At 43.0% G+C, this 27,488-nt stretch overlaps 1 protein-coding gene across 4 annotated transcripts in view; it reads left to right on the forward strand.

Moving 5' to 3' along the window:
• The first annotated feature begins 11,094 nt into the window (after positions 1–11,094).
• The window catches only part of DIS3L (DIS3 like exosome 3'-5' exoribonuclease), a 35,147-nt gene continuing 18,753 nt past the window's right edge, over positions 11,095–27,488 (forward strand). For 2 of the 4 annotated variants that reach the window (XM_082383278.1, XM_082383279.1), the window contains exons 1-4: positions 11,095–11,243; positions 12,630–12,783; positions 21,779–21,907; positions 23,766–23,901. In XM_082383278.1, the coding sequence (XP_082239404.1) occupies positions 11,105–11,243; positions 12,630–12,783; positions 21,779–21,907; positions 23,766–23,901 (558 nt within the window). In that variant the 5' untranslated portion in view covers positions 11,095–11,104. Of the gene's footprint in view, positions 11,244–11,491; positions 11,515–11,864; positions 12,074–12,629; positions 12,784–21,778; positions 21,908–23,765; positions 23,902–27,488 lie in introns of those variants that run through there. The other 2 variants (XM_082383281.1, XM_082383280.1) reach the window with 2 other exon arrangements.

Below are 27,488 nucleotides of genomic sequence, written 5' to 3' on the forward strand. Positions count from 1 at the left end.
ACATTTTTCCCTCCTTGAAGTAATCACTGTTAATAGTGATTTCCTGTTTTTCAATCTTTTCCTTTCTAATTTTTTTCACATTACGTAAGGGTAGTGGGTTGAATGATGCCCTCCACTCCACTTCCCCCTAAAAAATTATGTCCACGTCCTAATCTCTGGAACCTGTGAACATGGCCTTACTTGGAAAAGGAGTCTTAAGGATCTTGAGATGAGAATTTAGCCCATGGCACCACCGTTGCCCTAGTTTCCAGCTCCAAATCTAGTTATCCCTCCATGATAGATTATCCAGGTAGCTCCTAAGTCCAATGACAAATATGCTTAGAAGAGACAGACAGAGGAGACACACAGAAGAGGAGAAAGCGGGGCTTCCCCAGTGGCTCAGTGGTTAAGAATCCGCCTGCCAGTGCAGGAGACACGGGTTCGAGCCCTGGTCTGGGAGGATCCCACATGCCGCAGAGCAACTAAGCCCGTGCGCCACAACTACGGAGCCTGCGCTCTAGAGCCTGCGAGCCACAACTACTGAGCCCGTGTGCCACAACTACTGAAGCCCGCGCGCCTGGAGCCTGTGCTCTGCAACAAGAGAAGCCACCGCAATGAGAAGCCCACGCACCACAACGAAGAGTAGGCCCCGCTCACCGCAACTAGAGAAAGCCTGTGTGCAGCAACAAAGACCCAACGCAGCCAAAAAAAAATAAAAAAAATAAAAAAATAAAAAATAAATAAAATAAAATAAATAAAATAAATAAATAAAAAAGAAGAGGAGAAAGCAATGTGACCATGGAGGCAGAGACTGGAGTGATGTGGCCACAAGTCAAGGAATGGCAACAGCCACCAACATCTGGAAGAAGAAAAGAACAGATTCTCCCCTAGAGCCTTGTGAGGAAGCACGGTCCTGCCAGATTTCAGACTTCTGGTCTCAAGAGCTGTGAAAGAGTAAATTTCTGTTTTGCCAATTTTGTGGTAATTTGTTGAGGCAGCCCTAGGAACATAATACAACAATATATGAATAAATGGATGTAATTAATTCAAACAATACAGGATTATGTAAAGTAAAAAGGGTGATAGTCTCTTACATGCCACACAAAGCCCTCTGTGTTCCCCATGAGTAGTAACTGTTTGGTAATAACCCTTCTAGGCCTTTTACTATACATGTCACACACACACACACAGACACACAGACACACACACACACTCACACACAGACACACACACGCAGAGGCATATGCACATAAATATAATTATGTGTCTTTTTTTAAAATAAATGATAGCATGGTATTCTGCTATTTGCTCTTTTTAAAATTCAATATTTCTGGGAGATATTTGCATGTCTGTACATAAAGATCTGCCTTATGCTTCAAAATGACTGCAGTATATTCTATGAACATAGCCTATGTCATTGTTTTCAATGATTCTAAACTTAGTAACAATATTACAATGATAAATCAAAGCTGACTCTCTTCACTTGGCTACAACTGAACTTATTCCCCCCCTTTTCAAACTACACATTAAATATATATATATATAGAGAGAGAGAGAGAGAGAGAGTGTGTGTGAGAGAGAAAGAGAGAGATATTAGTACTGTTCACCAAATATTTCTGGCTATCTTCTGCCCTTGGAATTGGGTGTGACCAAGTGACTTGCTTTGGCTAGTGATATGTGAGCAGAAGTCACTAGTGTCATTTCCAACTGGAATCTTTAAGAGTGTGTCCACAATTTGACTCGTTCTTCTTCCCCTGCAGAGCAATTGCAGAAGCACTAAAGCAAGCCTCCATCAGCCTAGGTCTGTTGGTAAGGATGACACAGAGTGGAGGGACAGGGACTTCCCTGGAGGCCCAGTGGTTAGGACTCCATGCTTTCACTGCCGAGGACGTGGGTTCCATCCCTGGTCAGGGAACTAAGATCCCACAAGCCGCATGGTGTGGCCAAAACAAACAAACAAACAAACATTTGACACCCCAGAGTGGAGGGACATATAGTGTGAGCAAGAAATAACCTTTGTGGGCTTCCCTGGTGGCGCAGTGGTTGAGAATCTGCCTGCCAATGCAGGGGACACGGGTTCGAGCCCTGGTCTGGGAAGATCCCACATGCCGCGGAGCAACTAGGCCCGTGAGCCACAATTACTGAGCCTGCGCGTCTGGAGCCTGTGCTCCGCAACAAGAGAGGCCACGATGGTGAGAGGCCCGCGCGCCGCGATGAAGAGTGGCCCCACTTGCCGCAACTAGAGAAAGCCCTCGCACAGAAATGAAGACCCAACACAGCCATAAAATTAAAAAATAATAATAAATAAATAAATAAGCAAATATGGGTAAGAAAAATATATTTAAAGAAAACAACAACAAAGAAATAACCTTTGTTGTTTTAAATCACTGAGATTTGACGGTTGTTTATTGCTGCAGCACAACACAGCTAATCATAACTGATTTTACATATATAATATATATGTGATGTATATATTATATATCATATGTACATATATTATTTAAAATATATATACATTTATATGTTTTTATATTCATATATATATATATTATATATCTTACCCTTCTAAAATTGGAGAAAGCTTAAAACAAGTAGTTTGAAAGAAAAATGTGTGGTTTATTACAGCCTGCTCAGTATTAATCAACAATACAATTAACAATGCACTTTTTACTTCCCGTTTAGTTATTTATCCTTTTTACATTTTCACTAAGATGATGAACTTAATGCCAGTGGAAATGAAACACCATGCTATCAATATCAGGCATATCACACTTGCCATAAATAAACAAATATGTTGTGCGGATATGTGGGTCCGTGGACTTGCTTTTTTAATCTCTAAATGCCACTATGCTCTGCATCTATTAATGAGGCTGTAGGTTTCAGGTTATTTTCTTTGGTTTAATGTACATTTGAAATAACAGTGCTCTGCGGGCTCAAAGAACAGCCCTTCTCTCTTGCTTCTGGATGGGGGATTGGCAGGTGCTGTTTGCATTGGGGAGTGAGGAAGTGCTTTTTCCTGATCAACAGTGATGCCTCAAGCTGATTAAAGAACGTTGTTTGTAGAACTGGAAGGGGATCAAAATGCCTTCAGTGCTCCAAGTCAGAAAAGACAAGGCCTTGAAGGCTAATATGGTGAATATAACATGAGCCTTATGGTTTCCATGAAAGATATTGACGAGCCAAGCCTTTTCTCTCCTGGGTAGAAGAATATTTTTTAATGATATCTCTTAAATTGTCAGATTTAATAGAAAAAAATTAGAAGAAAACCCTCCTGCTTTCCCCCACCCAAACACTGCAATCAGAGAAGTTTCCTTAATCATGCCTCTGACCCTATCACAATTCTATACGGAAGATGGGCAGCAAATACTGGCAGCCTCCCACTTTCCTGGGTTTGATGACGGCAGTCAGCGACACAATGAATGACGCCTCTGATGATGATGACATTTTAAATTTAAAATTCAAATATTCAAAAATGCCAAGGCGACCTATCACCTGTCACACCGGGATTTTAAGAGAGGATCTTAATCTGGGGGATACAGCATCACTCCTCTGTAGCAACTAAGGGGTAAAACAAAAGGAGAGGGCTTCCCTGGTGGTGCAGTGGTTGAGAATCTGCCTGCCAATGCAGGGGACACGGGTTCGAGCCCTGGTCTGGGAACATCCCACATGCCGTGGAGCAACTAGGCCCGTGAGCCACAACTACTGAGCCTGCGCGTCTGGAGCCTGTGCTCCGCAACAAGAGAGGCCGCAACAGTGAGAGGCCTGCGCACCGCGATGAAGAGTGGCCCCCGCTCGCTGCAACTAGAGAAAGCCCACGCACAGAAACGAAGACCCAACACAGCCAAAAATAAATAAATAAATAAAAAATTTAAAAACAACAACAACAACAAAAGGAGATGGTTCTTACCCACCAGATCCCCTAGACACGCTGCCCGCTCCAAGTTGATCCTGTGTTAGCAAAAGGGGCTGGACTCTATGCAATGATTCCTCAGGGAATTCTGGGCCCAGCGTAAATCAGTGCTACTTAAAGATTAATAGAACGTGGGTTTGTATTGGTGGAGTTTTCTCCTCCTTAGCTTGAACTAACCAAGGCAGCATTATCTATCATTCATTTACTTTCATATAGCCTCTGGATTATTGGCTTGATTCTCTCTTTTTTTAAAAAAAAAAGTCATTTATGCTGCTCTCAGATACTTAATAAATACCATCGTTTTAAATACAAATTGAGTTCAAATGTTTGTTATAAAGCGTTATTATGGTAGTGCTATGGTCTGAATGTTTGTGTCCCCCCAAAATTCATATGTTGCAATCCTAACCCCCAAAGGTGATAGTATTAGTAGGTGGGGCCTTTAGGAGTTGCTTAAGTCATGAGGTGGAACCCTCATGAATGGAATTAGTGCCTTATAAAAGAGGCTCCAGAGAGACCCCTAGCCCCTTCTGTCATATGAGGATTCAATAAGAAATCTGAAACCCAGAAGAGGACCCTCACCCAACTATGTTGCCACCGTGATCTCCAACTTCCAGACTCCAGAACTGTGAGAAATAAATTTCTGTTTTTTATAGACTACCCAGTCTGTACTATTTTGTTATAGCAGCCTGAACAGACTAATACAGGTAGGCAGGATTCTAAGATGGTCTCAGGATTCCTGTGCCCCAGTGTACACACACCTTCCCCAGGTTACTCAGTTAAACACTGATCTAGGTGCTGCTGTGAAGGGATTCTGCAAATGCAATTAAATTCCCAAATCAGTTGACCTTAAAATAGATTATCCTCAGTGGCCCTTAAAGGAACTGGGTTCTCCGGGTGGAAGAGATTTTGAAGTGTGAAAGGGCCTATGGAGGGGCCACATGGCAAGGAACTGTGGGTGGCCTCCTAACATCCAGCCCATCTTTAGAGCCCTGCCTAATATCCAGCAAGAGAAGAGGGGCCAGGGTCCTACAGCTTCAAGGAACTGAATTCTGCCAACAACTACGTGAGCTTGAAAGAATACCCCAAGCTTTAGAAGGGAATCAGCCCAGCTGACACATTGATTTCAGTCTTGTGAGACCCTGAGCCAAGAGCCTAATTCGGCCATGCCCAAGCTTCTGACTCCAGAAACTGAGGTAATGAATGAGTGTTTGAAGCTGCTAAGTTTATGGTAATTGGTTATGCAGCAAAAGAAACCTAATACAAACAGATATAGGCCTTGCTCTGGCCTAAAATGTAAAGAAAGTATAATGTAATTTTAACTTTTGGCCCTCATTCTTCTTCCTTTAGAACAAGATAACAAATGTGTAGTTTAACATGCCTTTTGATTATTAAATAATTAAATTTAAAGTTTAAAATCTAATACTTTGTTTATATTTATCCAAAACCTGGAGGATTTCCTAGAGGTTAGGATTATTAATAAGTACTCCTTATTCTCTTTTCCATTTTCTTCACAACATTTCTACCGTAATTATTAGGTTTTAGAATTCAAAGTTTATCGTTGTAAGATATAAAATGGAATTCACTTTCCCAAATTCAAACATATGCAGTAACAAAATAGTAAAATAAACAGGAAAACTCCTTGTAATACATTCATCCAATGAAATAACTCTACACCATGACTGGTATTTCACTGGTAATAATAATCCTACAAGATGAATGAAAACAATTTCATCAAATAACACCAATACAAAAAAACTAAAATGACAAATAGTAACGTTCCTATATTTTAATTATAAATGGCTATCCACATAACTGAATTTTCTTTCAGTCTGCTTCAAGACTTAAAGGATTTTCTTTTTCTTTTCTGTATTAATCATTGAAGCTTAGTTTCTAATTAATTTTGGAGCATCTGGATCTTTGAGCTCCTTGGATGAAGGTATTGTTTAATGCTAAGGTTATTTGCTGGTTTGTTTTTTGTCTCAAATAATTGGTTGCATTTTAATGGCAACATATGAAAGGCCAAATTTGAACAGCTCAGATACCAGCGCAGAAGGTACTTTAGCTGAAGCACCCTCCCCCAAAACAAAAATCAATGAAACAGCGCCCCTTTGTGGTAGAAGGGCAAAATTATCGGTACGTTAACAGTACAGTAAAAATCTTGCTGAGATACAATTGGTAAGCATAAAATAATTTTCTCTTTTAAAAAATTAGAAAGAGTTAAGCAGAACATTTTAGAGTAGTCATTCTCTAAATGACAAAGTGGATTATGGGGATTCACAGGGTGTTTAGAAAGCCAAAAGGGAGCCATTGTATCTGCTGGGAAAAGTGAAAATCAAGGATTAACAGCCTTTAACACATAGGAAATTAAATTATCCCTAACACAAGTAGCAGAGCAATCTCAGCAGCAGTTTGTCCTCCAATGACTCTTCCACTGAGATGGAGCACAAATGAAAGTAAGCTGATTCTTCAGATAAATGGGATAATGTTAGACATTTACATGACCCTTTAGAATCATTGACTCATTAATACTGATACTCAGCAACATCTGTTTTGCTAGCTGTATTTTATAATTGAAATCACTGAGGCCCAGGGAAGTTAGGAAAGTAGTAGGGTCAATATTTGAAACCCATTGTTTCCAATTCCCTAAACTAAAATAACTGGGTTTATCCAATGGTCTACTACACAGAATGTACCCCATTCTGTACCTGGCCGTTTACCAGCAGAAAGGTGGCATGGCTGGGTCATTACTGCCTGGACTCTGTAACCAAACTGCTTGGGTTCCAAGTCTTGCTTGAGTGTGTGGCCTGGGGCAATTATTCAATCCTCCTGTACTTTGGTCTCCTTGCCTGCAAAATGAAATTGGTAACAGTATTACAGTCAAGGCATTGTTTTGAGGATTAAATGAGAAAACACAGGAAAAGTGCTTAGAGCAGGGCCTGGCACCTAGTAAAAGCTTGAGAAACATTAGCGGTAAGTAGTTGATGCTGCATAGATTGACAACCTCTTCAAAAACTTGCAAACTTTGCGTTCTATTTAAAGACTTCTAGGATGCATATCAGATATCAACAATGGTAAATTACTTGGGAGAAGTAGACTTTGCGTGCAAGCAGAACTTCGTTTTTATTTGGCGTCCTTCAGAATTGTTGGAATGTGTTGCAACAAGCAGGTTAATAAATAAAGACAGAATATTTCAAAGCCTGCTTCAGTAATCCCCTCTAGCCCTTGGAGCTCACCGTCCAGAATTCCTTTTATATACTTAACCTCCCTGCCCTCTTAGCTCTTTGTAAAGGTGCCCCACCCTCTCTGGGCTAACACCTGGATGAGTCCTTTTGATTATAATCCAGTGGTTGCTGATGTCTGCACTCCCAGGGCGCCTCTGCAAAAAAGGCAGGCAAACACTACAAACTCCTGCAGCAGAAACACGCTGGTGTTCAGCCTGAAGGAGACTGCAGTCAGGCACCAGGTAAACCAGACCACAGTCAGAGATCTCCACCAGCAAGAGAGCACTACAAGCTGCCACAGCATTATGCTATCTGGGCACCAGGTTGTCTATCTGCGCTCGGATTGACAAGGAAAGGGAAAACTGCAAAGGAAGCAGGCCACCAAGCATCCTTCCCAGTGTGGCACTGAAATTTAGAACTGCTGGAGAATCCTGAAGCAGTTTCATCAGGACTTTTAATATCCAGTGAGGAGTTTTTAAACAAACAGGCAAGTCTTCGGCAAGTTCCTTAATCTCCTTTGTAAAGTGGGCGTGTATTCGTTAGGGCAACACCAGCTGCTGTAAGAGAAGTTTATTTCTCCCCTGCAAGCGACCCCTGTGGATGCTCCTGGGTAGGCAAGGCAGGGCTGTGCTCTGCACAGTTCTTCAGGGAACTATGAACAGTTCCCTGAAGAACTGCACAGTTGGTGCGAGGGGTTGGTGTGTGTGCTGTCTAACATGCAGGCTTCCAAGAGCCCCTGGGCTTTGGCATCCATTCAGGAACAGGAAAGAGCAATATCCATGGGAGGTTTTTAAGGGTCAGGCCTGGAAAGGGTGCCATTCCATTCTGTGGCCACACCTATCTATGTGCAAGGGAGGCTGGGAAATGTGCTTCACCTGTGCCCAGAGGAAAAAAGGACATGGATTTGGTTAACAGAGAGCCAGTCTCTGCCACAAGAAATCACATGTAGACCAGCACTGTAAAAAGAGGTGAGACCAGAGTGGGCCGAGCTGGAGTATTCATAGGTACAAGCGCTGAGGTGATGGTAGAGCCAACTGACTTAGGGCTAAGGGGTCTGAGTTAAGGACAGACAAGGAGTCACCAGTGACTAGTCATATGACTAGTTCTGGCCAATAGGCAGAAGCAACATGTATCACTTCTGGACTGAGCTTTTAATTGCCAGCATAGGCTGTCTCGAGGGCTCCCTTCCCTCTGCCAATGAGCAGCAAAGAGTGTTCCAGTGAGGACTGGCTCCATCAGCCTGGGCCCTGGAGAAAGAATACAGAATGGATCCTACAGGTACCCACGCACCATCTTGTTTTAAGTCACTGGTATTTTTGAAGTTGTATATTACTGCAGCATAACCTAGTTTATTCTGACTGATAGAGAAACATATTTGTATCTACAAACAAATCAACAAAAAGGCATTCTTGGCCATTTTAGATCATAAGCCCCAAGAACAAAGGGAGCATGCTTTTGAGAACATAATTTGTACATTATTGCTGCCATGCAAGCAAAAGAAGTGCTTGATGGGCCTTGGATTATTTTAAATACTGATAACATCAACTTCCAACAGAGCCCCAGACATACTCTCTACCTTAAAAGGTTATTAGTCCCAATTTAGAGAAAGTTTAAATTTACGAAATGCTAAAGAGAGATGTTGAGGACATGTAATCAGAAGTAAAAGAAAAATGAAAATGGGAGAGCTTTGGAGGGAATCATGGGCAGCTGTTAGAAGCATTTTTATGTAGGGGTCAAATCCTGTTGCTGTCTGTCCTCTGGGATCTCTAGAACTGACCTCCTGCACTGTTGGTTGCCTTATGGGCCCTCCTAGCGCTCTGGTCTGTGGACCAGCCCTGTAATGTTCACCTAACTTGTGCAATTCTGTCTCAGATCTCACTCATATCGTCCCACACTGCAGATAATTTGACATTAAAATGCAGTGAGGGGAGTTCCCTGGTGGCCCAGTGGTTAAGAATCTGCCTGCCAATGCAGGGGACGCGGGTTCGATCCCTGGACCAGGAAGATACCACATGCCACGGAGCAACTAAGTCCGTGCTCCACAACTACTGAGCCTGCACTCTAGAGCCCGCGAGCCACAACTACTGAGCCCGTGTGCTGCAATTACTGAAGCCCATGCACCTAGAGCCCAAGCTCCGCAACGAGAAGCCACCGCAATGAGAAGCCCGTGCACTGCAACAAAGAGTAGCCCCCGCTCGCCGCAATCAGAGAAAGCCCACACGCAGCAACGAAGACCCAACGCAGCCAAAAATAAATAAATTTATACTTTAAAAAATGCAATGAGTGAGGGAACATGACTTTTTAATATGTTCCCCTAGAGAAAGTGATCAAACAGGATACTCTAGTTCTGCTCACTTTAGCATAACAGGAAGCGCCAATGTTCCCAGCCAGCTGGTTGAGCTTCCTTAACTATTGCTCAACAAGTAGACTATAAACTCCTTAGATACAAGAGCTATATTTTATTCATCTGTGAATAGCATGGTAATTAGTGAAGAGACTGTTTTGGATTCAGCCAGATTCTGGCTTGAATATTGATTCCATCATTTAATAACTGTGTAATCTTGGACACTTAACCTCTGTAATCCTGTTTCATCGTCTGTAAAACGGGGATAATAGTGCCTGACTCCATTGACTTGTTGTGGAAATTAAATGTGACACTTCTTTGTAAAGCTCCTGGTGCAGCTCAAAAGTCTTTGTTGAGAGCTTGGAGGAACGGTGGCTTCCATCCAGCCAAGAGTATGATCTCAGAAGAGACTGTGTGTTAGTCTCTATCAAATTGAAAGGAAAATTCCTTTGCCAGAGGCTGTAAATGCCATCATGTTGAGGTTGAATAGATAATGTTTACCTCAAAGGAAGAGATTAGTTTCCATTTTATCTGCACTGTTTGAATTTTTATATGGATTAAAAATACAAGAAATTAAAAATAAATACGGCTTTTTAGAGGGGAAAAAATGTTGGGCTGGCAGGGGTGCTGGCTTGTTTGCTGGCTCTTTTAGCTCTTTCAGTGATAGCAAGAGCAACAAACAGAACATACTAATAACTGTCTATATTAATACGAAACACTAATAATTATCCATATTAATAAGGCAGCCTCATTCCCATATGGACCTGGGGGTAGAAACAAAGTACAATAATCCTTTAGAGTTGCACCAAATCTTCGCAAGACTTTAAACTAGTTTCCATGTACAGACGGTTCCGACTTCCCATGGTTCCACTTACAATTTTTGGACTTTGCCATGGTGTGAAAGTGATACCCACCTGGAATTTTTATCTTTTCCGGTCTAGCGTTACTCTCCCGTGATGCTGAGCAGGGGAGCAAGTCCCAGCTCCCAGACAGCACAGGGTAAACAACCGATACACTTGCAACCATTCTGTTTTTCACTTTCAGTACAGTGTTCAAAAAATTACGAGATACTCAACACTGTCATAAAATAGGATTTGTGTTAGATGATTCTGCCCAATTGTAGACCAATGTAAGTGTTCTGAGCAGGTTTAAGGTAGGCTGGGTTAAGCTGTGATGTAGGGTAGGTTAGCTGCGTTAAATAAATTTTCAACTTAGATGGGTTTATCAGGACGTAACCCCGTCGGTAAGCGGAGGAAGACCTGTTATTATGGTTGTCTCCCTTAAGTCTTCTGCGTGGTTTCCACCCCTCCGAGGCAATTCCACCTCCAGGCAATTGTAGGGAGGGGAGAAACTGAGGCGGGGTTGGGGGGGAGACTGTGGGACCGGCTACAGCGCCCACACCGCGGGCCTCCTGCTGCTCTCAACCCCGGGACGCGGGCCGTTACAGCGGTTTCGGTGCGGAGCCCGGAGCGCTCAAGCCGCCGCCAGGAGGTCCCACCGGCCGGGAGCTCCGCGGAGACCAGGCCGAGGGGGCGGGCCCGAAGCCTCGGCCTCGCCTCCGCCCGCGCCGCGCTGAGCCCGCCGCTTCCCAGCCGTTTGCTCCGGGCGGCCTCGCGGGGCCCGGAGCTCTGACCGGGGAGCGCCGCCAGCATGCTGCAGAAGCGGGAGAAGGTGCTGCTCCTGAGGACCTTCCAGGGCCGGACGCTGCGGATCGTGCGGGAGCATTACCTGCGGCCCAGCGTGCCCTGCAACAGCCCGCTCTGCCCGCAGCCCGCCGTCTGCCGCAACGGTGAGGGCACGGGGTGGAGGCTGGGGAGGGTGGGCAGACGAGGACCGGCGGGAGCGGGGCGGCCCGGGCGGGATCGGCGGGGGGCCGAGACCGGGCAGGCGTCAGGGCGGCGGGGCCGGGGTAGAGCGGCGGCGCGGGGCGCCGGGGTAGAGCGTCGGCCGTGAGGCGGAAGGGCGCGTCCCAGAGGCGGAGCGCGAGGCCGTGGTGGCGCCGAGTCCGAGGCCCCCGGGCCTCCGCCGGCCTCCAGACATCATCTCCGGCCCGGCTGCAGGTCGGGCGCGAGGGGGCGGCGGCTTCCGAGCCGCAGAGAGCTGGGCCACGGCTCCGCTGTCGCTCTACACCGACTCCCGACTGCTCTGCCCGGGAAAACGGAAGGGCCGAGAGGCAGGCGCCCCCGCAGCGCAGAGGCCGGGGTTTGGGGCTTTCCGAGGGGCCTGTGGGCGCTGGAGCGTCCTGCCCCCAGGCTCGCCGCGGTGAAATCCGGAGGACCCGAGCTGTGGGCCCTGCAGTGCGAGCCGGGCGCACGGAGCTGACGCTCGTTGTACATTTCTTTGCTTTGCTCCCTGCCAGCCCCGAGGCCTCAGACATTTATCCAGTGGAGAGCCCTCTTGACTGTAGGATTTGTGGATCATCTGGGCCCTCATTGTACAGGAAGGTCATGGGGAAATTGGATTTGGGTCGGCTGCCCACTACACCTTCCTCCACTTGATTTCTAGGCTGCTGGGGTGGCCGACTTAACGATGGAGGTTACTGGTTCTCTTCCCTATGGTGGGAGAGGAGCGTGGTGGTCCTTTTCAGCGAATATTTGGGATCCTCAGCTTACGGTTAAGGTGAACATTTCAATTACAGCTTGACTAAACAGCTCCGAGACGCGGGCTAGGTGGAAATGCCACCACCGCCCCTGCTTGCACTGCGCATCTTTTTAGTCAATTCAGTCTTTTTGGCCCTTGGAGACTTTTGAACACGTTCACAAGCTTGAGACACAACTGACTTGAAACGGCTGGGCTTAACCAAGTGGTTAACATGTGTATTTGGGGAGCCCTATTGGAATGTGAGTGTAGGTCAATGGGTTAACAATATATAGTTAAGTTGTGCTGAAGATTTGCTTGTTTTTGTGGTTTTTTAAAAATCTGTCATCTTCTACACTACTGGCAACACCATAAACCACGTTGAGCTTTTATTACCACAGCTTCAGAAAAATGAAGGTGCTGAATTTACCTGAACGTTGGGCCTCTACCAAAGTAGATTTGTCTTGTCTTTTAAAAACTTCACAGTGTAGTTAAGATTGGAAGTTGTCCTGCACACTGGGGCACCGTGACATTGAAATCATATTAAACTAAGTTTGCAAACGTTGCCTAATCTCTTCTGTTTTGAATTATGCTTCAGATGGGAAACTCTTGTCTAGTGACGTGACTCATTACATGATCCCAGACTGGAAAGTCGTTCAAGATTACCTCGAGATCCTTGAGTTTCCTGAATTGAAGGGAATTATTTTCATGCAAACGGCTTGTCAAGCTGTGCAGCATCAGAGAGGCCGGAGGTATCTGTTTTGCATTATTTATTTATTTATGGTGCAGATTTTTTTTTTCCACCCTTAGAAAAGGTTCCTTGTTGGAGAGAAAGGGGAGGAATTCATTATTTTCGTCAGAAAGGACTTTTGGAGCTAATTTGGCATTCTCTTTGCCAGTGAGGAATGCAGTAACATTATTTTATATTTCTGCTTCAACACCTGGCCAAAAGATCTGACTGTAGATCAATAAACTGCAGTGTCCCAGGATGTGGGTATTTAAGATTCTTGGCTTTTGGTTTGCATTTTTATAGTAGCAGAGCTATTGCCTATATCATGTTGAAGACTGCATGTTATTTAATCTTCTTATTTATAGATATATTGTTTAAGAAACTTACATTTTTTCCCCCTTGGGAAAAAGAAAGTATTTTAAAATTTGAGGCTCCTTTATTGTGGAGGCAAATTGTACTTGTGGTGATTTATTCAATGAAACCAGAATTAACTTGTTTTATTTTTAGATTACTAGTATAACCACCAACCATAGGAATTATATTTGCTAAACAAAGAATTTCTGATTGAAATCAGTCTAAAATGCTTGCCTTGTACCTAAATGAAGAACTGTTGTTCACCTTTTAAACAAATACTCTATAAATGGTTTTGCTTCCTTTACATTGGGAAAAGATTTGTGATTTGAACTTGAAGACTGTATGGAAACAGCATATTAGGATTATATACCCAACCTCTTAACAGCACAAGTTAAGCAGAAATTATGTGTTTATTCTTTTTCAAATGTTGTGGTTTCTTCAGACCTTGGTAGTAAAAGATGAAGTGTGTTTATTTGTATGTGAAAATGATAAGTTGTCCTTATTACATGCTCAGTTCAAAAAAATATGCATTAACTAGGTTGTGTGCAGGTTTTCCAGATAGAATATTTTTATATGAGCTTGAAGTTGATTTTGTTCAGACACAAAGATATAGATGTTTATACACATCCAGGTTTAAATGCTGCTCCAGGTGTCGTATTTCAATTTCTGCTACTAAAATAAATTTGTTGTTATCATGTGGGTTGCTAACACACTGCCGAGCCTTTTCAACTTTTGTTTTCTAAAATATTTTTAATATTAAGGATTGTATTAAAAACCAATTCCTGGGACATTCAAAAGCAAAGAATTGGAATTTAAATGTCTTTTTTCCTGAACATTTCAAAAGTAGTTAACTTGATGAAAAACGATTGGTTTTCCATTGCTTTACCGTGTCTCTGTATGCACTAAATGTGAAGACAAAAGCTGAGGAATTATGGAACAGGCCCACAGGATAATACTCTGGTTTTGCCATTGGTGAGCACTTTTTGAGTTCCTAGTTCCAGGCCTTCTGGAGTACAAAAAGAAGTCTTGTTCCCTATCTCAACAAACTTGTTGTCTTGTTGGGATTAAATGCAAGAAGCAAGAAGGTAATTATGGGGGCTTTCCTGGTGGCACAGCGGTTGAGAATCTGCCTGGTAATGCAGGGGACACGGGTTTGAGCCCTGGTCTGGGAACATCCCACATGCCGCGGAGCAACTAGGCCCGTGAGCCACAACTACTGAGCCTGTGCGTCTGGAGCCTGTGCTCTGCAACAAGAGAGGCCACGATAGTGAGAGGCCCGCGCACCGCGATGAAGAGCGGCCCTCACTTGCCGCAACTAGAGAAAGCCCTAGCACAGAAACGAAGACCCAACATAGCAATCAATCAGTCAATCAATAAATCTTAAAAAAAAAAAAAAAAGAAGGTAATTATGACATCCTTGGGCACATGTAAGATAATTTAATGTGGACTATGCAAAGTGCAGAAGTAAACATGGGGTGTGGGGATTTAAAAAGCCCTCCGAAGGAAATAGGTTTGAGACTGGTCTTAATGCAGGGAAATGAACATGATTGATGAAGAGGAACAAGAGGCAGGAAAAGGAGTCAGCAGGTTTGGGACTTTGTGCTTTCTTTACCTGTTAAGCGACCAGCAGGTGTATTCAGGTTGAAACAGCTAAAGGACCACAATTACCTAAGCCCTGGAAAGTGTCATATATTAAAAGCTAACTTTAAAGTTGATGATAGTCATTCAATATGTAAGATCCAGGAGATTTGCTTGATTAATTTGGCCTTCATAAGTGTTATGCGTAAGTCATTTGAGTTTTTGTATTTAACCAAAGGTGGCCTAGCAAAGGCTCTCTGGTGCTTTGCTTCATTTAATGTTGGAAAACATTTTGTTTTTCAGTTCTTCCTCAGAGATTTTTGAGATGCTGGTAAATAATTCATTCTATTTTATATGCTTTTAAGAATATTATTACTTAGGAAAGGTTTGTCAGGTGAAAATACCTAGTCTGGTCTAGTGTCTGGTAGAAGGATGCCTTGCTTTCTCCTTTTGACCTCCTCCTGAATGCCTTCTGTATAGCTTGAATCTCAGTTTCTTCGTACATAACATAAGACTGGAATCAAAATATTATAGTGGGAGAGGATCTAAGAGGTCAACATGATCCCCATCCTACATCAGTGTTACTCAACATGAGTAAGGTAGTCGACTTTGTTTCTAAAAGAAAAAAATTCTCATGGATACCCAGTGTTAATTTAAATTATTTTATTGTATTGTTACTTAAATATGTTTCAACATAAATCTAGGCATAAATCCTCATACCTAAGTACTTAATGCAACCCTAAACCCAAATCAGACCTTCAAACTAAACAAGGCAAGGCTACAAATGAATATTAATTTAATGTGACCAATGACATTATTTTACTGACATGAAATCACCAGAGTTGGGTTTTGTTTTTTTTTTTAAAGAAGAGAAAGGTAATTTTAAATTTATTTATTTATTTATTTATTTATGGCTGTGTTGGGTCTTCGTTTCTGTGCGAGGGCTTTCTCTAGTTGCGGCGAGCGGGGGCCACTCTTCATCGCGGTGCGTGGGCCTCTCACTATCGTGGCCTCTCTTGTTGCCGAGCACAGGCTCCAGACGCGCAGGCTCAGTAGTTGTGGTTCACGGGCCCAGTTGCTCCGCGGCATGTGGGATCTTCCCAGACCAGGGCTCGAACCCGTGCCCCCTGCATTGGCAGGCGGACTCTCAACCACTGCACCACCAGGGAAGCCCCAGAGTTGGGTTTAATACTAGAAAGACACAGCCTCTATGGCTACAGGCATAAGCTCTATATTTAATATGATTTTGTACTTTGATTTCAATAATATCAATGCAGAAAAATACCTGTCCTCATAAGTATATTGTACAAAACAGTATGAAAAATGTCAAGTTTTTGATCAGGGTAATCACACATTCTGCTATCTAATAACCCTCAAGTGCTTATTTACTGAGGGCTCATGTGATATCCCTGTAAGGCTGACCTGTCCACTGCCTTCAATCATGTGTTCAGGTGTTCATCTACAAATATTTATTGAGAGGCTCTATGTGCCAGAAACTGTGCTAGCACTGAGAATACAGTGGTGAGCAAAAGCAGACACACTCTTGAGCGGGAGACAGTCAGTAATCGATAACCAGAGAAACAGATGGAGAAGTGAGCTGTGACAGGCGCGCTGAGGGAGGGGTGCTGGGCTCAGGAGAGCCCAGACTAGGCAGGGAGGAAAGGCTTTCCTGAGTGAGATGCGTGTGCTGAGCTCTAAGGGATGAGTGTGAGGAAACCAGGCAAAGAAAGGAGAAAAGCTTTCCAGGCGAGGAAACTGCTGTGCAAGGCCATGGAGTGAGAGAACGTGGAGAATGAGGGAGGAAAGAGCCCTGGATTGGACTAAGGTAGGCCCCTGTGGGCCTCAGGGATGTGGTGAAGCGTTTTAAGTAGGGGGGATAACATGATCAGATTCCTGTTTTTAAAGGATTACTAGGCTAGTGGAGAAGAGGCTTGCAGAAAAGAAGAGGAGGCACTTGCTTTAGTTCACATGGGAGATGTTGGTAGCTTAGAGATGGAGAGAGAAATAGACATTTCTAAAAGCTGTTTAGTAGGTAAGATCCATAGAACTTCCTAAGTATATAACAAAGAGAGTTGAAAATATGTCCACACAAAAACTTGTGCGTGAATGTTTGTTCATAACAGCTCTATTCATAATAGCCAAAAATGGAAACAACCCAAATGTCCATCAACTGATAATGGCGACACAAAATGTGGTTTAACCATACAATGAAATATTATTCAGCCATAACAAGGAATGAAGTACTGATACATGCTACAACATGGATGAACCTTGAAATTATTATGCTAAGTGAAAGAATCCAGCCCCCAACACACACACACACAAATCATATATTGTATGATTCTGTGTATATGAAATGCCCAGAATAGGTAAATCCAAGAGACAGAAAGTAGGTTAGTAGTTGCCAGGGGCTAAGGGTCAGAGGGAATGGGGAGTGACTGCTTAATGGGTATAAGTTTCTTTTGGGGGCTGACAAAAGTGGAGTTAGATAGTGGTGATGGTTGCGTAATGCTGTGACTACTCCAAAAACCATTGAATTCTACATCTTAAAAGGGTGAATTTTATGGTATGTGAATCATATCTCAATAAAGCTGTTTGTTTGTTTTTTAATGTTTATTTATTTATTTATATTGGCTGCTCGGGGTCTTAGTTGTGGCATGTGAACTCTTAGTTGGGGCATGCCTGCGGGATCTAGTTTCCCAACCAGGGACCAAACCCGGGCCCCCTGCATTGGGAGCACAGAGTCTTACCCACTGGACCACTGGGGAAGTCCCACTGTTTTGTTTTGTTTTTTTAATCTATAGGACTTAGTAATGGATTTAGATAAGTGAGTTAAGGGAGAAGGTGGTGTCAAGAATGACACTAAGGTTTCTGGCTTATGTAACTGGATAAAGAGGGGGAACACTGGAGAAGGTCGGGGGTGGGAGGTCGTGAGTTTGAGGTGTCTTGAGGCTTCCAAGAGGGCAGGCACTGACACCAAATGGCATTGCAGCCTGAAGCCTGGTCCAAAATATACTCCATTAAAAATGTTTTAAGACTATCACCTAATATAAATGGAAATAGAAACTTTTGAAATTCTTGGAGAAAACCCAAGGACCTCTGAATTTAAGTCTAGGAGACCCTACCTGGGTTCTGCAAAAACTGAAGAAATGCAACACTGAGTACAGGACTCACTTCCTTGTACCTCTCGCCACTGGTTGTGGGACACCCACTTCTAATCCCCAGAGAGTGTAGTCAGCAGGGGGAAGGGATGTTGCATCTGAAGGTAAGATCACCATTGAATAAAAATAGTAAAAAAAACCAAAAAATCAATCTAGAGAAGGTAAGTTTTGCTGTCCCCCTAAGAAATTGTCTGAAATGTTTAGGTAATGGAGATTTTGAAAGCACTTTAGCCAGACCAGGGAAACTAGGGTTTTTCTGTAAGCCTGGAATTTTTAAAACTTCCGATAATTTTATTGTACTTGACTATCTGGAACTGTTGTCCTGTCACTCAGGCCAGACTTGTTCAAGGCACCATGATGTTCTTTGCTGGCTCCACGCAGAATACTCATATATCTAATTCCATCATATGCACCACCAACCCTAACTAGCAAAAAATACGACTGTGTTGTATGGATGCACTATTAAATTAAAACCGTAAGCCCACATGCCTACAAGAAAACCCGACTGTCACACTCAGAGTGATTCACTGTTTCCTGCTTTCCCCATTAATATTCTTGTGCCATTTGTTCATTTGTTTTATCCGGCTGATAGGTAGCTGACAAATGGAAGCACGCACTAAAAGTCTAAGGAAAATATATGGGAGTGAAACTTAAAATTGAGAAAATTCTTTTTGTTAAGTGATACATTTTTGTAAACATTGGCAAGGATTGTCATTACTTTCGTTTGGTGGTAAAGCCCCCGGGTCTGGCTTGTGGAACATCAGTATTTGGAGAGGACAGGATTCGAGAAGCCCCAGGTTTAAAGTACGGGTGTGCTGACCAATGCAGTGATGTATGTGAAGCCTAGCAAAGGAGTAACTGGGCTCTGAAAATGTCTCAGTTTGTCCCAGGACACTTTTGTCTCGTATTTGGATCACTGTCGTCACAAAGGGTTGAGAGTTCATGGATTCTTTTGGAAAACAGTTATTGAGCGACTGCCATGGGTTAAGTACTAGAGATACAAGGAGGAAGCCTACTGTCTACTTTCTTGAGCTTTCTGTCCCCTCTCTCTCCTCCTTTGGGCCCTTTGTCTACCTAACTCTTACCCATCCTTCAGATCTGTTGCCTCCTCCTGGGTGCCTTCCTCGTCCCTCCCGTGTTCCCGTCACACCGTGCACTTTTCCTTTCATGGCACTCATCCCACTGAAATGGGTAGTTCTATTTTTTTGTTTGTCTTATTTTGTTATGACGATTAGTATAGCTATTTTTTTTAATTGTGGTAAAATATATATAACATAAAATGTACCATTTTAACCATATCTAAGTGTACAATTTGATGGCATTGAGTACATTGACACTGTTGTGCAACCCATCTCCAGAGCTTTTTTCATCTTCCCAAACTGAAACTCTACACCCATTAAACACTCATTCCCCATTTCCCCCTCCCCCAGACCCCTGGCAACCACTGTCCTACTTTCTATCTCCAGGTATTTAGCTACTCAAAGAAACTCCTATAAGTGGACTCATACAATACTTGTCCTTTTGCGACTGACTGGCTTATTTCACTCAGCATAATGTCTTCAACGTTCATCCATGTTGAGGATATGTCAGAACCTCCCTTTTAAGGCTGAATAATATTCCACGGTATGTATATACCACATTTTGTTTATCCATCCATCCCCCGACAGACACTTGGACTGCTTCCACCTTTTAGCTAATATGAATAATGTTGCTCTGAACATGGGTGTACAAATATCTCTTTGAGACCCTCCTTTCGGTTCTTCGGGGTCTATACCCAGAAGTGGATTGCTGGATCATATGGTAGTTCTAGTTTTGACTGTTTTTGAGGAATGCATGGTTGTGTTGCGTTCACCGTGAGCAGGACCACGCAGACGAAGGGCCGCATCGGGAATGTCTAGGTGTGTCCCCTGAGGGCGCTCAGTGGAGCACAGAGGAGGAAGTTTGTAAACAAATACCTGCACTGGGTTCAGGTGCTTTATTAGGGGTGTGGATAAAGGGAGCAAAAACTGGAAAAGATCAGGAAGAATAGGCAATATTTTTTCAGTGTTTTCTCTGAAATAATAAATTTCAGATGTTTATAAAGCTTCTTCTAGAATCTTTTATTGCTTAACCAAAAAGTGCTCATTTAAAAAAATTCATGCATGACAGAAATGCGTAAAGCAGAAAGTGAAAGTCCTTGCCTTACCCTCCTGCAGGGACGACCCTGTTAGCACGGTGATGGAGACTCTTGTATGCATATTCTAAGAGGTTTTGAAAAATGATTTTAAGTGTATCTTTGTGAAAGTGGGAAAATTACAAATTTAATGTGTTCTAGGCATTTCTGCGGGTGGGGAGGCAGCTTTTATTTACACAAGTGGAATTCTGTTAAGGAAAGCTGCCATTCACAGAAATGAAACTGAATCCCTTTGTTTATTAGGACATTTTGTAAGTTGTAGTTACTTGATGATTCTTTTTAAGGTGGCTCAAAATTAGAATTACTAAGAAAGTAAAATCAGTGTTTCTTGTTTTCTGATGAAGTGTTGAGACGATGCAGATATTGGTAGTTAGCATTTATTTAGAGAGGATAAGTTAGAGAGTTCTGCCTTTGCTTTAATGAAAAGACTCATTTTTTAAAATCCGTGGCGGCAGGCTGGAGGTGGGAATGGAAGGGCACAAATGTTATTATGTTAAATGCCAGTTATCTACCTTGGATAATTTATATGTTAATTTAACATCTGGTTTAATATCAATCCATTTTAAAATAAACAATTGACTTCCTTTAAGATATTTGTGAATATTGTGTATTTCACATTATCTAGACAATTGAAAAGCACCTTCTTAGAAACTGACCCATATGAGACTTCATATTTTATTTTCTTTGGCTAAGATTATTGGAAAGATCTGATGGGTTCTGAAAAACCTAGGGGCAGGACAGGAATAAAGACACAGACATAGAGAATAGACTTGAGGACACGGGGACGGGGAAGGGTAAGCTGGGACGAAGTGAAAGAGTGGCATGGACATATATACACTACCAAATGTAAAATAGATAGCTAGTGGGAAGCAGCCGCATAGCACAGGGAGATCAGCTCGATGCTTTGTGACCACCTAGAGGGGTGGGACAGGGAGGGTGGGAGGGAGATGCAAGAAGGAGGAGATATGGGGATGTATGTATATGTATAGCTGATTCACTTTGTTATAAAGCAGAAACTAACACAACAGTGTAAAGCAATTATACTCCAATAAAGATGTTAAAAAAAAAAAATTGAACATCTCTCTTCCATCGTACAAAGGATTAGAAAAATTTTATGTCCTAGTTTGATAGAGCTACCTGTTCACACTGTGTGTTAAATATAATTATTAAAAAAAAAAAAAAATCTCCTGATGGGGAAAAGCCTTAAAACTTTCTGTTAGTTGCCTGATAGCTGAAGCTAGCCTTCATTCATATAAACGATGTGGCTGCATCTATAAAGTTCACAGATAAATTCCCAAACTTACCTTACATGTTCTTTTCTAGGGCTACCAGCAAAAAAGTAAAACATATTAATGTCTAATACCATTTACAGAACAAAGTGAGTTACAAAAATAAAGCACTAAACTCTGCTTGCCTCCATGTCCTTTGTGAGCCTTTGACCAAGGGGCTGTGTGGGGCAGGGTTGTATAATTACATAATAAATAGCCAGAAAGGGAGAGGGGAGTAGAGGAGTTTAACTGATCCACAAACTAATTAACGAGGCCCTGCTCCAGCACATTCTAGCAGGCAAAACGGAGAAACAGCAGCCCAAGAGCGCAGCACACATTAAGGCCAATGTAAATAAGTGTTTCTCAGGTTTTAAACAATCAATCTTCCGCTCTAAAATACCTCATCTTTTCTGAACCTTAGCAAGAGGTGGCAGGAGATGAGTACCTGCTAGGTTAGATTTACTTTTCTCCTCTGTGTCACAGACAGTATAACAAATTGCGAAATCTCCTGAAGGATGCGCGTCATGATTGTGTTCTCTTCGCTAATGAATTCCAGCAGTCCTGCTACCTCCCTCGGGAAAGAGGGGAGTCCATGGAGAAGTGGCAGAGCAGGTATGGCCCTGAATAGCTGGGTTTTCACACGATCATCTTCTTTAATTTCTTTGTCATTGGTCATTTGGGAGTTGATCTAAATAGTATGGCGGAACAAACCAACAATGTTTCTGGAACCGTGGTTAATACTGAAATGCTTAATGTGTCAATATTCTAGATATGTCATTTGAATACATATATTTTAGAAATTGTAATTAAGGAGCTATAGGTGCCCAGAGTAAGTTTGCCCGAGACCTCTAAAGGCTAGTAGGATCATTCATTCCAGTGATCCAAAAGCCATACATAGCTTTAATGCTGTGTGAGTGTGTGCGCGCGTGCGTGTGTGCGTGTGTGTGTGTGTGTGTGTGTGTGTGTGTGTGTTTGAGAGAGAGAGGAAGAGAGAGCGGCAGGGACACGTCCTACTTTTAAGCTAAAATCATCTCACTTTTTCTGGTATAGATTGCTTTAATATCCCAACCAGTCTTATTAAACTGAAACTGTTAGGTTAATTCTAGTAAAGCTGTTTTAGGCAGTGCGGTGTCCTAATTGAGATCCACCTAAAAGCAGAACCTGAAGCAAGGATTTTGGAGGTGAGTTGTTTATGTGAGAAGCAATTCCCAGAAGCAGGAGTGGGGAAGTGGGGAGAGTGACACAGAGAAGGAGGGAAAGCAGTAAAGGATGTATTACTGCTGAGGGAAACTGAGGCTCAGTCCTCTGGGAACCTCTAAGAAGCCATGTAGAGTGTGCCTCAGAAGTCACCTCCAAGGGTGGAGGCGAGGGCATTTAGTTAGTTACCCCTTTAGCTGAGGGCCATTCCCCAGGGGCGTTAACTCCAGTCAGTGGGCCATTGATGAGGGATGGAACTGCCACCCAGCTGCAGCTAAAGTCAGAGGTGGGCTTAGGGTCCAGGTGCTAGGCACCCATAGCCTCTGCTTCAGTCTTCTGTAGAAGGCAGAAGAGACCTTAAGCTTTAAAATAGCTTATCCATATGAAACATTTACATCATCTTCTTTCTTATAATTCTTTATCTGTATAGCCATTAAATATTTAAATTCTGTAAAGCAAAATAAGCACTGGTATATACTGAGTCCTTAATAGAACCCAAGTTCCCACCAGCAAGGGAAAGCAAATCTTTCCCTAGATTGGATCATATGTGAGTACTCACACTTAGTAACTACACAGCCTTGCACACAGTCAGTACTCAGTGAATTTTTTTTTAAATTCTAGAACTAAAGGAACCTTACGTAGCATCTTAATTTGCAGAAAGGGAAACAGATGCCTACAGAAATTGACTCTCTGAGTTGATCCACTTCATTGGACACATGATCCTTTTTTGAATACATGTCCCCAGACCTAGACTCCATTTTCCAATTCAGATTCTTTTCAGGAAGATTTTCAGACATTTCATATTGGTGGTGCCATATTGGATTTTGTCTTTATTGGATTATGATCTTCAGCTACTTGCAGCCTAGTTTTTCTCTTAGCCAAAGACTTGTTTCTTCATCTTTTAAGCCTCTCACAATTTAGCTTATCATCCCTGTGGTGCTGTGTGGCTCGTCCCTCCACTTAAAATGTGTTAAAAGGTGGCAGAGCCTCACAGTTGCTAGGCCATATCAAGAAATGAAAGAGGTTTCTGTGGTGGTTGGATGTCTTAGAGAAGAAGAGATATCAAGCACTTGCTGATTTGTCTTTGTATCCCCCAGTGTACCCAACCCAGGGCATGTTTATAATGGGTGCTCAGGAAGTATTTGTTGAATGAATGAATGAATGATTGTCTATATAAACCAAAGGATAAAAGATTAGAAGCCAGGTGTGAAGTTCTGAACAAGAGCTTGGGTTTGTCTGCCTCAGGAGGGCTCATGTACCTTTTGCTTTCTAGGAGCATCTACAATGCAGCCACTTGGTACTATCACCACTGCCAAGACAGGATGCCAATCGTTATGGTGACAGAAGATGACGAGGCAATTCAGCAGTATGGAAGTGAAACGGAAGGAGTGTTTGTGATTTCCTTCAAGGTATTTCCAGCTGGTGTGTCTATATAAGTATGTGTGTGTGCGTGAGTGTGTGTGTCTGCGTGTGTTCATTTCCAAAGTACTGCCCATGAGGCTCTAGATGGCTTTGGCAGTACAGAAAAGGGAAAATAAAGAATGAAGGAAGACTTTATAAAGTTCCATGTCTTCATCACTCTCCAACTAATTAATCTTGAGTTTGCCAAATTTGGGCAAACTCCCTGTGACTGTAAGGCCTCCAGTATCCAAGACTGCAGCCCAATAAACTCCGGTTCATAGTAAACTCATGTTTATAGTTATAATAATAATACTAGTAGTAATGATGATGATGATAGGTTGAATCTGATAAAACTGCCAATATTCTGTTGTTTTTGACTTACAAAATGGCTATTCTACATGGTTCCACCTAAGAATAATACCCAGCGTTGATCTATGCCAGGCACCGTTCTGAGTGTATTACTTCATTTAATTCTTGCAACAACCCTATGAGGCAGGTGTTATAATCCCCATTTTATTGGTGAGGAAGCTAAAGCACAGAAAAGCTAAGCAACTTGCCCAGAGTCACAGGGAGAAAGTGCTGGAAGTGGGTTAGAGCCTAGGCAGTCTGACTCCAGCGCTCTGAACCACCATGCTGCCTCCCAGACTGTCTTTCTGAATACACACAAGACATAGGTTTTGTTTTTTAACATCTTTATTGGAGTATAATTGCTCTACAATGGTGTGTTAGTTTCTGCTTTATAACAAAGTGAATCAGCTATACGTATACATATATCCCCATATCTCCTCCCTCTTGTGTCTCCCTCCCACCCTCCCTATCCCACCCCTCTAGGTGGTCACAAAGCACGGAGCTGATCTCCCTGTGCTATGCGGCTGCTTCCCACTAGCTGTCTATTTTACATTTGGTAGTGTATATAAGTCCATGCCACTCTCTCACTTCGTCCCAGCTTACCCTTCCCCCTCCCCGTGTCCTCAAGTCCATTCTCTACGTCTGCGTCTTTATTCCTGTCCTGCCCCTAGGTTCATCAGAACCATTTTTTTTTTAGATTCCATATATATGTGTTAGCATATGGTATTTGTTTTTCTCTTTCTGACTTACTTCACTCTGTGTGATAGACTCTTGGTCCATCCACCTCACTACAAATAACTGAATTTCGTTCCTTTTTATGGCTGAGTAATATTCCATTGTATATATGTGCCACATCTTCTTTATGCATTCATCTGTCGATGGACACTTAGGTTGCTTCCATATCCTGGCTATTGTAAATAGAGCTGCAGTGAACATTGTGGTACATGACTCTTTTTTTTTTTTTTTTTTTAAAGGAATTCCTTTATTTTTATTATTTATTTATTTATTTTTGGCTGAGTTGGGTCTTCGTTTCTGTGCAAGGGCTTTCTCTAGCTGCGGCAAGCGGGGGCCACTCTTCATCGTGGTGCGCGGGCCTCTCACTATCGCGGCCTCTCTTGTTGCGGAGCATAGGCTCCAGACGCGCAGGCTCAGTAGTTGTGGCTCACGGGCCTAGTTGCTCCGCGGCATGTGGGATCCTCCCAGACCAGGGCTCGAACCCGTGTCCCCTGCATTGGCAGGCAGATTCTCAACCACTGCGCCACCAGGGAAGCCCACATGACTCTTTTTGAATTATGGTTTTCTCAGCGTATATGCCCAGTAGTGGGATTGCTGGGTCGTATGGTAGTTCTATTTTTAGTTTTTTAAGGAACCTCCATACTGTTCTCCATAGTGACTGTATCAATTTACTTTCCTACCAACAGTGTAAGAGGCTTCCCTTTTCTCCACACCCTCTCCCAAAACATAGTTTTAAAAGCCAGTCTTATTTGTCCACTGTTCCTCACTCTTCTCTACTTGCGACCATGGGTGGGGGTCAGTAGGGATAAAGGAAGGGGTGATATGTGATACTACTTATGTGAAAGCTGTTGGACCAGCTTGGTGTACATGTAACAGACAGAGGCAGCATTATCGGTGACAGTTTTTTGAGCTGTCTTAAGGACACAGTTCTCCTATTTCCTAGGTACCTTTTCAGAGAGCAGGATGCCTGTTAATCTCTAAATAGACTACTGGTCTCAAAACAAAAAAACAAAAAATGGATTACTGGTCTCTTTTGCCTACCCAGTTGGTCAGTCAGGTTCCAATGGTTGATATTGTTTCTTGATTCAGAAACTAGACTAAGGCCCTCCATTACCCCTGTCAGTTTACAGAAAGTCTAGTTGGGTTTTGAATTGTAGATCCTATGAGGCTTCCCATGTGCATGTATTGCTAAAGATTTGCCGATAGAATTTTCTTGCCCTGCTATAAAAAAGTGTTCTGGCATGCCAGAGAATTCCAGGGGCGCTGGATATTAATGGCAGTGTCTCTTATTTTTTCTGTTGCAATACATCATGTCTTGTTCCTGCAGAGGACAGTTGACTAAAATTACATTTTTCTACTTTTTATGAAAATTACTTTTCTCTGTAGTCTGGCAGCATCGTACAGTTCGGTTTTGTATAGCATTTCCTAAGCAAACTGTGTGACCGAGGGCTTCATAGAGGTGTATGATAGCAGAAAAAAAAGAGTTGCTATGAAGTTCAGATGAGCAGGAAGCCCAGAATTTTCTGTGGAGACTTGAAGGTCGATGGGGAAGAGTGAGGACGATAAATCCCTCTTGAAGAGTTGGTTCGCAGTGGCAAAAATTTGGTGTTGATAAGTGATTAGTGACCATAGAATTGCAGTGATGTTAGCACAGACAGAACTTCCGGAAGGACTAGAGAAAGAAAGGAAGCAGTTTGAACAAGACCCTGAAATGAGTGGGAGAAGTGCTGGAGTTGACAATAAGAATAATTGACTTCATTTTAGTTTGAGAAAAGAGAATGTGCCAGCCTCTACTTTAGACTTAAAGTTGAGTTAAAATCATACATAAGTTGGATTTTTTTTAAATTAATTAATTAATTTATTTTTGGCTGTGTTGGGTCTTCGTTCCTGTGCGAGGGCTTTCTCTAGTTGCGGCAAGCGGGGGCCACTCTTCATCGCGGTGCGCGGGCCTCTCACTATCGCGGCCTCTCTTGTTGCGGAGCACAGGCTCCAGACGCGCAGGCTCAGTAGTTGTGGCTCACGGGCCCAGTTGCTCCGCGGCATGTGGGATCCTCCCAGACCAGGGCTCGAACCCCTGTCCCCTGCATTGGCAGGCGGACTCTCAACCACTGCGCCACCAGGGAAGCCCATAAGTTTGGTTTTATTTAGTGAGCGTCCACCGTGCGAGGGCCTGTATTCTGGACACAAGAAGTAGATGGAGCACAGTCAGCCTCACCACACCAGCCCCCTGTGGGTGGTCGCCTTGGTGTCTTGTCTAGGGCCTCTCTGAAAGTTACACCAAGAAGTGCAATAATAGTCAGTAATGTTCTACTTGGAGGGGACCATGACACTTGTTTCAGAATTATGTTTCGTACTGGGTTGTCACATTGACAGAGCATCAAGTGTCCCCGCATGAAAAGTGTGACTACATCTGTATAGTCACAAAAGAAGACACAGTCCTTGGGGAGTTTATGAGGCTGGAAAGCCTAACACCAAAGAACAGAAACATCTTTCCCCTTCTCTGCTCATCCAA

This window comes from Balaenoptera borealis, assembly GCF_965194805.1.
Source record: "Balaenoptera borealis genome assembly, chromosome: 3".
Taxonomy (NCBI): domain Eukaryota; kingdom Metazoa; phylum Chordata; class Mammalia; order Artiodactyla; family Balaenopteridae; genus Balaenoptera; species Balaenoptera borealis.